Genomic DNA, 14,152 nt, shown 5'->3' with positions numbered 1-14,152 from the left:
AAGTAAGTAGTTAAATAATTTAACAAATAAGTTAATAAAGAAATAAAATGTCTCTATCTACAATGGGCCCATGTTTAACACCTTCCCCCAGCCCTTCCAATCCTATCCACCACCCATATTTTCCTCTCATCTTAGCTTCTTGACTCCTGCCCAGCCAGGAACAGAAGCACTACAGCAAGACACTACACATCCACAACAGGCCCGCTTTATTCACGGCTACTCCACCTCCTCGTCCCCTCACGCAAAAGGGAAGACGGGGGTAAATCCTTGAGTTGCGTCAAAACATCTTTTATACACAACCATTCTCCGCAAAAATATAAATTGATGAATAAATAGATAAATAAACAAATAAACGAATACAGATAAATATATAGGCAAACCGATAGACAGATAAATAAATACATATATAACAAATGAATAGGGAATAGATGAATAAATAAGTAAATAAATAGATAAACAAATTCAAACGAATAATTATATATAAAGAAAGCACCGTCTGTGCAAAAGAGAAGAGTTTATCGGCAGTAGTAGTGCCCAGAATGATTTTCTTTTAAGTTACTAGCCGATGAGCAATTACTTTTCAATACCATTCTTCGGGTGAGTGTGGAGGATTATGATTACCTTATTGACAAATTTTGTCCAAATACTGCTGCTATTCCTGTTATGCTTCCTAGGTAAGTGTTTATAGGGATTAGCTGGGAACGCCCTATTCTCTATTGATGTTTGATGTCTTATACTCACACCATACTGGGCCGTTTATCGCCAAAAACTATGCATTTGAATAGATAGGAGACTGCTTACAATATTCTAGACGTCTCTTAAAATATTCTAAAAAAAAAATGCCTAACATTCACATAGGTTTAACTTCTTATGTCATCATCTAACTTTTCAATATATTACTCAAAGATAATTTTACATTTGAAGATTCGCAAAACAAAATAATGTAACCGAAGTCCTCTGTACTCCAACGAATTCAAAACAGTTGACGAGAAACGACCTAGTGTAAAGTGGCCCTTAGGTATTGATGGTACGGAGCCTATTTCACGTATGGTTATTTGGGAATACGATAATTTTCTGTATAAGGAGCAAGCATTCAGCATAGCATGGTGAAAGCGGGCCGGAGGAATGAGGATTTGAAAAAGACGTGAGGTCTAGGAGTCGGGGGGAATTAATTGTTCGCAGATGTTATTGATGGCTTTTTTGTTTATTTGTAATAGTTCATGTAGGATAGGTAGGTTGGGTGTGTGAATTGCGTATTTTCTGTGGTCCGTGCTTTTCAAGAGGGGGGTCTTGTGTCTAGTGGTGTGAGGGCGAGTGGAAGTTTATTGTATTGGGGGCGGAGGGTGTGTGTGTGTGGGGGGGGGGTTCTGGTCTCATGCTTTGAACGGGTGGGTTTTTCTCATGTGTTTGGGTGGACTCGGTGTGGGTAAGGTGGAGAGTACGGATGTCTGGGATTTTTTAGCGCTCTTTGGGATAGGCGTCGCATAGACTGGGTGATTATAAATCGTCGTCCATTCTTTTCGTTCTTTCTTCTTTTTCTTCGTTAAGGTGTGTGTTTGCGGGGATTGGGGTGGGGGAAGAGTTTACAGCGGTTTGTGTTTTTTTTTTTTTTTTTAGTTGGGCAGGTGTAACGGTGTGTTACATGTGTGTTACATTGTCTTCGATTATGTGTTGGACTTATGATCGACAACTATTACCCTTCCGAATGAGAGCTCAGAGCTCTTTCTCTCTGTCACACACACATATACACACAATACATGAATTTAAAAATAGTTTAGATAAAATGAGATATGAAGATGGGGCACCACGAGCATAGCTCCCCCTTCCCGTAAAATACAACTAGGTAAATACACGTAAATTTGCTACTATAATCGAATGGATGAATTTTTTTTCTACTGAGGAGATAGAACAGGGATGAGTAAAGTAGTTTGGTATTGGACAGAATAAAATGCCAGGTAATTTGATTAAATTTTGTTAATATAGGAATAATTTATCATACCTTCATCTTCACCAGCTTGATGACGTAATTGGAGACCTTTCAGAAGATATTCATGATTATGAAAAGAAAAAACAATGATTGTGATGACATTTATTTTTTATTTGTTTTAATTTCTTCGGAATTGCTGTGTGCCAATTCACCTTTTTCTCTCTGTTTTGGAAGTTGTGCATTTGATGCCTGGACCATTCAAGTCACTACTACAGCTAAAATAAATACATTCAAGAATCAGTAGGAGTGTGTGTGATTGTGAAAAAAGCGAGTCCCAAGGACAAAGCCCTAAACCAAATAGTCTTTTCTTAACTAGAACTTGTTTTTGTAACACTACCTTTCACATATTTTCTTTGATCATACTTTGAATTGTCGCCGTTCTTGAAATCAAAGACTGTATGATCGTTGCTGTATGGCAAATCTACAGTAGAGGTTGATTTGATTATCCTTTATAGAATTGGACTCTGTCCCATAAAATACATCTTGTCTTCCATCTTCCACTCCGTGAGTCCAGAATTTAATTCTCCATGCCATTACTTGGCAACGAAAGTCTTAAATACATCTGAAGGGGATTGAATACTTCTACTACGTTGTAAGCTCAGGATTCGATTCTCTTTGGGATCACTTATCAGATATTGTCTTAATCTTCCGATTGAGACTCTTCTCCTTGACAGGCCTTAGCCACGACCTCTCCGACGAAAACGAGGAGTGCAAGGACGACGCCGCCGCCATATAGGATAAGAGCGGATTGTAAATGTAAGAGGGAGAGTCTAGGCAGCTCGTCCTCACTCGAGTCTGAGGTCGACCCTGCGGCCTGGGATGTGGCGGCGTTCTCGAGGACGTCTTTGATCCACTTGTTGATCATACCCGACTCCTGAAGGCGCATGAGGCTGTAGGGGGAAGGGAAGATGTTTTGGCAGAATCAGGATCAGTTGATGCACAGTTGAGAAAAAAATTCGACATCTTATACATACATATACCAAGGCTTTTTCCCCCTTACTAGGGTGGTAGCCAAAAAAGGAAAGGCATAAAATCATTCCCACCCATTCCATCCCTGAAAACACTCCACACCCCTCCACCCTCCCTCCCATCTTAGCACCTCCTAGATGACGGGTCATCCCTGCACCTTGTCCACTGCCCTGGGTCAGAAGCAGTGTCGCAAGACACAGCACATCCACAGCAAGGCCGCTTCATTAAATCGGCGACCCCCCTCTCCGTCCCCCCATATAAAGGAGAAGACGGGGAGAAATCCCTTCGGGCTGCGTCAAAATTTTGCTCACACACACTACCTCACCCCCCATCCCCCCGTCCATTCCCCCTCATGCATCACAACATCATCCATATACAACCATTCTCCATTCACCCCTGTCTTCTGTCCTCTCCCGTCCTTCCTCAACAGACATTCCCCTCTTCCCCAAAGCCCCCTTCACCCCATCCATCCATCTCATCCTAGGACGTCCCCTCATGTTCACTCCCTCCACATCTGCCTTCCATACCTCCTTTACTAGTCTTTCTTCACTCATTCTTTCCATGTGTCCAAACCATCCTAATACTCTTTCATCAACCCTATCTCCCAACTCCCTTTCCAACCCTGTTCTCCTCCTCACCTCCTCATTTCTCACTCTATCTAGCCTAGTAACCCCCATCATACTTCTCAGACACTTCATCTCAAACACATTCAAGCTCCTTCTCTTCCTCTCTTATGTTCCATGTTTCTGCTCCATACAGTGCTGTTGGCACAATCACTCCTTCATACAGTCTCCTCTTAGCATCCATTCCCAAATTTCTATTCCTCATTACACTTTTTAATCCACCAAGGCATTTACTCGCTTCTCTTATGTTCCACGTTTCTGCCCCATACAGTGCTGTTGGCACAATCACTCCTTCATACAGTCTCCTCTTAGCATCCATTCCTAAATTTCTATTCCTCATTACACTTTTTAATCCACCAAGGCATTTACTCGCTTCTCTCAATCTACATTCTACCTCCACCTTCACTCTACCATTTCCTGCCACATTTGCACCCAAGTATCTAAAACTATCCACTTCCTCCAGTTGCTCTCCCTTAATGCTCACTTCCAGATTACTGTCACTTTCACCCCTTGTACATCTCATCACCTTACTTTTACCCACATTTATCTTCAGCTTTCTTCTATCACACACTCTCCCAAACTCTGTCACCAACTTCCTCAATCCCTCCTCCGATCCTGCCACAAGCGCAGTGTCGTCCACAAACAACAGCTGGCTCACCTCCCACTTTTCTCCATTTTCTTTAACCATCTCCAATCCCTGACCCACTACCCTTGCATTTACCTCTCGCACTACCCCATCCATGTATAAGTTGAACAGCCAGGGCGACATAACGCATCCTTGACGAAGTCCCACCTTTACCTCAAACCACTCACTCTCTCCATTTCTAATCCTGACACAAGCTCTACTACTCTCATAAAAACTTTTGACAGCTCCGAGAAGCTTTCCTCCTATCCCGTATATCCGCATAACCTCCCACAGTGCCCTGTTGTCTACCCTGTCGTAAGCCTTTTCCAGATCCATAAAGGCCCAAAAAATATCCTTCCCCTTTCCTATAGCTTTCTCACATATCTGTCTTACCACAAAAATCTGATCTACACAACCTCTACCTGTCCTAAATCCACACTGTTCCTCACCAATTACTTCCTCTGTTCCTCTCCTAATCCTCTCAATCAAGATCCTCCCATAAGCCTTCCCAACTACACTTAACAAGCTAATCCCTCTGAAACTACTACATTCACACTTGTCCCCCTTTCCCTTGTAAAGTGGAACTATACAAGCACTCCTCCAGTCCTCCGGCACTCTACCTTCTCTCCAGCAAACATTAAATAACCTCACCAACCAGTCCACCATCACTGTACCTCCTTTTTTAAGACATTCTGCATGGCACCCATCCAGACCAGGTGCCTTACCTGCTTTCATCAGCTTAACTGCTGCCTTCACTTCATCCTTCCTTATTTCTCCTCCATTTTCCTCACTCATCATTCTTATTTTCTTAGCATTTCCCACTGCAGCTATCTTTCCCTCCCTATCCTCCTTCACATTTAGCAACTCCCTAAAATATTCTGCCCATCTTCCCCTTACTGCCTCCTCCTCCATTATCATCTCTCCATCTGCACCTTTTACCTTTTCTTCTCTACTTGATTCGCCTCCTCTTCCTCTCTTAATTTCTTTCCAAAACATCTTTTTATTACTTTCAAAATTTTCTGTCATACTCCTACCCCATTTTACATCTGCTCTCCTCTTTGCCTCCTTTACATTTTATGGTGCGGTATAATTTGTGGGTTTGGTGAAGAAAGATGAAGAAAAAAGTAATCTATCTCGGAAAAAACAATTCAGGATGTCAAGATAAATGAATTCAAGACAAAGTTTGATAAATGTAAATATAGAGACGAGACCTTACAGAGCGTAGGTCCAACTTACACACGACTGAAGGTTTCTTTGTAAGGACTCCCAGATCGAAGGGCAATGCCGAAGGGCTGTGGATAGAAGGTCTCCTTCGCAATGTGGAACTTCGAAAGTCCATACTGAGGAAGGAAGCATGACAGCATAATTACTCAAAATGCAACCATGCCCATCCTTTCACGTGTTAGAATGATATGGGGTTTCTTAAGCGTGCGATTGTCATTTGTTTTTGGCCAAGTTTTAACCATGTACTTTGACATAAATGTTTCTCTCGCCGTCTTTGTTGATTTTGTTTTGACTCTGGTGACATTCTGATCAGTAATTTTTTTTTTTTGCCTGGGAACTGTTACTCCCCATCCCTCAGATTTCTTAGTGATTTCTATTTTCAGTTTTATAAAGCTGAGCTATTCCATTCACCCCTGCGCCACCCGGTCAGTAAACAATTTAAATTATCATTGGAAGTTTCGATTTTTTTTTAATAAGAGCAATGCATCTAATGTGGTGGGTAAGTTGAAAATCTAATGACAAACTAAAGAAAGAATATATGTATATATATATATATATATATATATATATATATATATATATATATATATATATATATATATATATATATATATATATATGGATTTTGTGTACGTGCGAACACGCGTGTGTGTGTGTGTGTGTGTTTATGTACGTGTATGTTACGTAGTTATATAAATATGTACCCTAGTGCTGACGTCACGTTCACGTTGTAAGTTACGTTCGTCGTATCAGTTACAACGACCACAGGTCGTATGATGAACATACAACGTCGCAAATTACGGCGTATCTTACATTGTCGGGTCTGGCCAAAGGACTATTTTTGAAAAATAGATTAAAGTCTGTTGTTCCAACTAAGCAGAGGAGGAATAAAATTAACCAGTATTTTAATTTTGACTTTTTTCTCGAGTCAAAGTTACATATCTCAACACAATAAACTTATTGATTTGGAAAAATGATTATCCATTTCTTGGAGGGCGTAATAGATAATGTATATTTTTGTGATTATATTTTTGTGATTAAAGTCCCGTGAAATAAAAATAATGATAAATATGTTTGAAAGCGAAAAAAAAGTGCTTTGGCACTTCGGTAGTTGTATGTAAACAAAATATCTATACGAATGAGTATGATTCAGAAAATGTGAATTTCTTGAAAATATTGTTGGGAAGGGGGGTGACTATAATTCCTCTCAGCTCACCCCGGGAATTAACGCCCTTGATTAATTATAATTAATCAGATAATTAGATAACTCTCTGATCAATTATAATTAATCAGATAATTAGATAATTATCTAATCCCCATTTGATCAAAGATCAGTACTGACCACTGCTGAGCCCATGATGAGTGTGACGTCATCTCCCGTGTAGGTGAAGGGTTCCCTGTTCATCATCCTCTTCAAGGATTCGTCTAAGTTCCTCTCGTAGTTCTTCTTGGTCACAGTCCTCCAGAGGTCAGCGTAGATGCCACTTTCTGCAAACTGCCGATAGGAGAGGAGGAGGAGGAGGAAGAGAAAAATGAGGAAGAAGAGGAGGAAGTGGATTCTGTGAATTTTCTGATCTATAGAGGAGAGGACAACCCCAACAGGTGAATAAAATCGCCTGGCGGCACACCAGGAAAAAGTACTCGAGGCTTTGTTGTCTTTCTCTGGAAGAAAATCAGCTGGTGACGGCTTGAAAAATATACTTAAAGTTGTGCCACCCGGCTTAGACTAATATCTCAGTGCAAGCGTCTTTGTGTTTTAAATTCCCAATAGGTTCTTATATATGTATATATATATCTATATATATATATATATATATATATATATATATATGTATATATATATGTATATATATGTATGTATATGTATGTATATATATACATATATATATATACATCTACACTGAATGGTTCCCAGCGATCAATTGATATTTTTATTCAACCTCAAACAACTTTTAATTCCATGCCATCGCAATCGAGACTGAAGAATCGCTCGATGGAGACATTTTGTTGGAAATTGAAACGTGGACAAGCCGAGGATTCGAACCCAGCTAACCCGTAACAAAGTTACAGTGACTTAAACCAATGCGCTATCAAGAGAGATATAAGTTGAGTACGATTTTCTTATATTTGTATGCTCAAATTACATACATCTACACGAAATATCGCGTTCAACCCACCTCCGCTATGATATTGCATTTAGCTAGTATGTGCACGTGGGATAGATTATACATCTACACTGAATGGTTCCCAGCGATCAATTGATATTTTTATTCAACCACAAACAACTTTTAATTCCATGCCATCGCAATCGAGACTGAAAAATCGCTCGATGGAGACATTTTGTTGGAAATTGAAACGTGGACGAGCCGAGGATTCGAACCCAGCTAACCCGTAACAAAGTTACAGTGACTTAAACCAATGCGCTATCAAGAGAGATATAAGTTGAGTACGATTTTCTTATATTTGTATGCTCGAATTACATACATCTACACGAAATATCGCGTTCAACCCACCTCCGCTATGATATTGCATTTAGCTAGTATGTGCACGTGGGATAGATTATACATCTACACTGAATGGTTCCCAGCGATCAATTGATCAATTGATTCAGTGTAGATGTATAATCTATCCCACGTGCACATACTAGCTAAATGCAATATCATAGCGGAGGTGGGTTGAACGCGATATTTCGTGTAGATGTATGTAATTCGAGCATACAAATATAAGAAAATCGTACTCAACTTATATCTCTCTTGATAGCGCATTGGTTTAAGTCACTGTAACTTTGTTACGGGTTAGCTGGGTTCGAATCCTCGGCTCGTCCACGTTTCAATTTCCAACAAAATGTCTCCATCGAGCGATTCTTCAGTCTCGATTGCGATGGCATGGAATTAAAAGTTGTTTGTGGTTGAATAAAAAAAAAAAAAAAAAAAAAAAAAAAAAAATATATATATATATATATATAATACTGATGACCCACTTTCGGAGAAGAATAAGCGAAGGTATAGAGATCTGTATATTTCGATCACTTACTGTGATCCTCTTCAGCAGATATGAAAATGAAGAGGATCACAGTAAGTGATCGAAAAATACAGATCTCTATATCTTCGCTTATTCTTCTCCGAAAGTGGGTCATCAGTATTATTTTACAAATGTGCTACGACATAACTTTGTTGATATATATATATATATATATATATATATATATATATATATATATATATATATATATATATATATACATATATTTGAGGAAGGTGGAAGAGAAAGACACGGGTCTAAGGTCGAGTTTATTCCTGACCGGTTTCTCTTATAGTTATAAGCAAAACCGGTCAGGAATAAACTCGGCGCTAGATCCGTGTCTTTCTCTTCCACCTTCCGCAAACCTGTCACGATGTCTCAACACACACACACACACACACACACACACTTCAACGAACGGACGGCTTAGAAGACGTTCTGAAGAAAATTGAAGTTTTGTGGATCCCAACGCAAAGAGAAGTGCCTATTGTATTTACAGGGTGGGGGGGAAATTGCTCGTGGGGTAGTAGGAAAGTAGGGAAAGAGGAGAAGGGGAGGGATTACTGAGGGAAATGGAAGGAAATGAGGAAGGAGTAGACTTGGCCCAGGCAGACAGGCGAAAGGTAAACAAACGGCCCCCCGACGACGATGAAATGTCTAATAAAAATGTAAAGATTAGAAGTATAGATAAGAGCAATACTAGAGAAGAGAAGGTCGATAAGATGATCGAGGACTTGGAGCGTAGGTTCGGTCATGTTAACAATATTCTACAAAGGGTTGAAAAATTGGAAGAACTAGAGAAGGCGAACAAAAACTTAACTGATGAAATAGAAAACCTGAAAAGACAGTTAAAAGAAGTAAAGGTGGAGAATGAGGAATTGAAGAGGAATAGTAAAGAAAACAGAGAGGGATGGAAGTCGATAAAAGAAAACAGTAAAGTTGCATTTACTGATATAATTAAACAGCAAATGAGAGAACAAACTGAAGACTCAGTTATTAAAGTGATGAGACAGAAGGAGAATATAGTAAGAGACTTAGCTGACAAAAAGAAATGTATAATTATATTAGGAATGGAAGAGAAACATAACCCAGATAGAACCTCAAGAACCAATGAGGAAAATGAAAAAAATAAGCAGTTTACTAAAATTAGTTCAGGAAGATGAACCAGAAATTATGAAAGAAATTGAGGAAAAATTCAGGCTCGGAAAGTATAGTACAGATAAGACCAGACCAATTAAGATTAAATTCAGGTCACAAACGACGGCAGAGAATATCTTATCCAAAACGGGGAAACTAGCAACAAGTGAACAATATAAAAAGGTATGGATAAAAAGGGAAATGAATAAAGAGGAAAGAGAGGAAGAAAAACAGAAAAGACTTGAAGCTAAGAAAAAAAAAAACGAGAGCAGAACGGAGTCAGAGAAAGAGAGATTCTATTGGAGAGTAGTGAACATGAAACTAAGGCAGTTCGACATACAAGAGAAAAACAAAAGGGAAACAGAGAACACAATGGAAGTGACAGAAAACTAAGAGTGTCTTACACAAATATAGATGGATTAATAACAGGATTGAATGAGCTGAATGATTATTTGAAAGAAAAAGAACCGGACATAATGGGAATTGTAGAAACAAAATTAAAAGGCCCACTACCACCCAACAGTGTAGGACATGATGCATATAATTATTGGATTAAAAACAGAGAGAAAAAGCAAGGGGGTGGAGTTATGTTCCTGACTAAGAAGGATATAAACGTGAAGAGTGTCATATATGGAAAACATACAGTAGAGATGATTATGATAGAAGTGGAAGACAGAGAAAAAAAGACAAGAAAATTTGTGATAAATTAAGTGCCTCACAAAACAGCCTCATGGGAGGAGAGTGAACATAAAAGTATGTTAGAGGACACAAAGATAGCATTAAATAAAATAATGGAAGATGGAGGAAGAATAGTTATAATGGGCGACTTTAATTGCAAAGAAATATGCTGGGAAGAAATGACAGTAAAGGGTGGAGACGGCTCATGGGGAAACGCTCTACTTGAGATGATTACTGACCATACAATGACACAATGGATACAGGAGAACACCAGGTATAGAAATGAAGAAGAACCATCGAGACTAGACTTAATAATTACATCTGAACCTAGAATAGTGGACAAGATTGAATATAAAACACCAATAGGTAAAAGTGACCACATATTGATTGAACTGGAACTTAATGAAGAAAAATATAGGAAAAGAAATGAACAATATAGAAAAGGAAGAATGATGTATGAAAAAACAAACTTTGATAAAATAAGAGAATTCTTTCAACAAGAAAACTGGGAAGAAATATACAAATAAGAAAAAACAGTGGAAGAGAAATGGAATATTTTGACAAAAATTTACAAAAAAGGAGTGGAAAAGTATGTCCCAAGACAAAAACAAGAAAAAGAATATGTAAAATGCTGGTACAACAATAGTTGTAGGGAGTTAAAAGACAAAAGAGACAAAGCCTGGACCAGATGGAAAAAAGACAGAAGACCTGAAAAATGGAAAATATATACCGGTTATAGAAATGAATATGTACAAACGTGCAGAGAGGAAAAGAGAAAATATTAAAAAGATGTCATAGAAAAGTGTAAAGATCAACCAAATCTATTCTACAGATTTGTAAACAATAAACTGAAAAACAAACAAGACTTGGAGAAATTAAGACAAGGGGGAGTTGAATACACTGAGGAAATGGAAATGGCAGAAATTATGAACAAACATTTTAAATCAGTGTTTACAAGAGAGAACATACAACCTGAAGAGATTGAATGGAAAGAGAAAGTCCCCCCTATGGAAGAAATAGAAGTAACAAAAAATGAAATATTGACACACTTGAGTAATCTTGATGTCAGAAAATCGCATGGACCAGATGATATAGCAAACTGGATTCTGAAAGAATGCAGGAATGAACTGGCAGACAAAATACATAGCATACTAAACAGTTCCTTGAAAGAAGGAAAAGTTCCAGAAGATTGGAAAAAAGCAAATATAGTACCTATATATAAAGGAGGAAATAAAGAAGAACCTACAAACTATAGACCAGTCTCTCTAACAAGTACAATAGCAAAAATTTGTGAAAGAATGATCAAAAGTAGATGGGTAAAATATTTGGGAAAAAACAAAGTGTTAAATCCAAGGCAAATTGGATTCAGACAAGGACGATCATGCGTCACCAATTTAATATGTTTCTATTCAAGGCTAATAGATATAATACAAGAAAGAGATGGATGGGCGGACTGTGCATTTCTAGACCTAAAGAAAGCTTTGGACAAAGTACCACATAAGAAGTTGCTTAAGAAATTGAAAACTGAAGGAGGAATACAGGGAAAACTACTAAATTGGATGGAAGACTTTTTGCAAGAAAGAAAAATGAGAGTAGTGATAAGAAACCAGCACTCAAAATGGGATGAAGTAATAAGCGGTGTTCCGCAGGGAACAGTTCTGGCCCCAATAATGTTTGCTATATATATTAATGATATGGATGAAGGAATTGAAAGCTATATGAGCTTCTTTGCAGATGATGCAAAACTACTGAAAAGAGTGAAAACTGAAGAAGATTGTGAATCACTACAGAGAGACCTAAATATAGTACAGGAATGGAGTAGGAAGTGGGAGATGGAGTTCAATACAAAAAAGTGTAGTATAATGGAATTTGGAAAAAGCAAAAACAGAATAACAGGAACATATAAATTGGGAGAAGAAGGAATAAAAAAAGTAGAAAATGAGAAGGACCTGGGAGTCATTGTTATGAATAATATGTCACCTGAGAAACATATAAATAAGATTTTTGGAGCAACTTATAATTTAATAAGAACAATCAAAGTTGCATTTACATACCTGGATGAAGAAATGGTGGTGAAGAAAATCCTAATCACCCTGATAAGACCAAGATTGGAATATGCAGCAACGATATGGTCACCAAGTACAAAAAAATGTATAATTTTTTTTTGAAAGAATACAAAGAGCAATTACAAAACTGGCACCAACACTCTCAAAACTATCATATGAAGAGAGACTAGAAAAACTTGAACTACAGACACTAGAGCAAAGAAGAGAGAGAGGAGATTTGATAGCTATTTACAGAATCATGAAAGGCATAGAAATTACTGATAGAGAGAATCTGATAAAATGGGATGATAGAAATACAAGAGGACACGGAAAGAAAATAAAAAAAAAGACAGCTATAGAAGAGACTTGAAAAAGAACAGCTTTCCTCACAGAGTAATAAACAGTTGGAACAAGTTAGATGAGAAAGTGGTGTGTGCAAAAACAATACATGAATTTAAAAATAGTTTAGATAAAATGAGATATGAAGACGGGACCCCACGAGCATAGCTCCCCTTCCCGTAAAATACAACTAGGTAAATACACACACACACACACACACATATATATATATATATATATATATATATATATATATATATATATATATATATATATATATATATTTGTATATATATATATATATATATATATATATATATATATATATATATATATATATATATGCCTGAGTTTCGCAAGCTAGTTTTATTCAGCTATGAGAAACTCTAGTTTTTAAGAGATGAACGGTGTGATATAAAAAACGGGGTGATGGTGAATTAGCAGGTACCGTTTCACAGCTATGTATCTTACAGGACTGAGATGACATGATAATCATAATGCATCGTCTCTTATTTCCATGTTTCTGACTCAAATTATGACTTCTAATAAGTTCTCTGAATGCAGATCACCCTTTCAATGAGTATATGATCAATCACTCAAAACTGGGTGTGCAAGGTGAACGGGTGAATACCTTGAATAAATATTCCTGCGAAGAGTCTGCGAGAAGCCCCAGGAGGTAGCCGCGTTCTTGGGAGGCCACATACAGATCCGAGAGGGAGTCTATTGGTTTCTCAAATGCCGGCAGTGTCAAAAAGGATGTCAGTATACCAGAGTAAACAACTGCAAGGAAAATATAAACAGTGGTGGAATCCAGTAAGACAGCATTCAAGTCAAACTGGAAAAGTATAAAGGAGCACTTTGTTACCGCAGAGTGCATTGCGTCTCAGTATCGACTGCAAGAAAAAAATGTAAACAAAGATAGCATTCAAGTCAAGCTGGAAAAGTATATGGGAACACTTTGTTACTGCAGGGTGCGTTGTACCTTAGCATCAACTAGAAGACAAAATATAAACACTGGTGCAGTCCAGTTAGCCAGCATTCAATACAAAATGAAAAACGTTTATGGAACTAGTTCTTTACTGCATAATATATTGTACCTCAGTATCAACTTAAAGAAAAATACAGATAGTGATTCAGTCCAGTAAAACAACATTCAGCACAAACAAAAAATTGTATATGGGAATATTCTGTTATCCCAATATATCGTTCTAATTGCATCAGGGCACGTTCAAGAGAACTACGCAGTTAAGAAAAGTAATGAGAAAATATGATCATGTATACGGGAAAAATGTCATAATATGCAGGCTGAGGGTGTATATTGATATAATACACAACGTATGCAAGGGAATAAAACTAGGTCTAACATGCCACTTATATTTTGTATAATTTCTTCATATACAATTTCTTAGTTCCTAAATCCTAAATTTCCATTCACATTGACAACGGTGTTCTATTGGGCAAATTAGATTCAAACTTCTGTTAGGCTGCACTGTAATCCTTCTCG

General features: G+C 37.7%; 1 protein-coding gene across 1 annotated transcript; it reads right to left on the bottom strand.

The window, feature by feature from the left end:
* Window positions 1–2,108: 2,108 nt before the first annotated feature.
* Window positions 2,109–13,531, bottom strand: LOC143033776 (glutamate receptor ionotropic, delta-2-like). The gene is made up of 4 exons (XM_076199263.1): window positions 13,280–13,531; window positions 6,771–6,923; window positions 5,441–5,544; window positions 2,109–2,877 (listed from the first exon to the last, which is right to left on the bottom strand). Exons 1-4 carry the CDS (start codon window positions 13,523–13,525, stop codon window positions 2,628–2,630), a joined length of 753 nt encoding a protein of 250 aa, XP_076055378.1. The 5' UTR covers window positions 13,526–13,531; the 3' UTR covers window positions 2,109–2,627.
* Between the last annotated feature and the right edge of the window lie 621 nt (window positions 13,532–14,152).

This window comes from Oratosquilla oratoria, chromosome 16 (genome assembly GCF_046742065.1).
Source record: "Oratosquilla oratoria isolate Oo_2021 chromosome 16, ASM4674206v1, whole genome shotgun sequence".
NCBI classification, from domain to species: domain Eukaryota; kingdom Metazoa; phylum Arthropoda; class Malacostraca; order Stomatopoda; family Squillidae; genus Oratosquilla; species Oratosquilla oratoria.
Note: the sequence above shows the minus strand (reverse complement) of the source record. Positions and strands in the feature narration are given on the sequence as shown.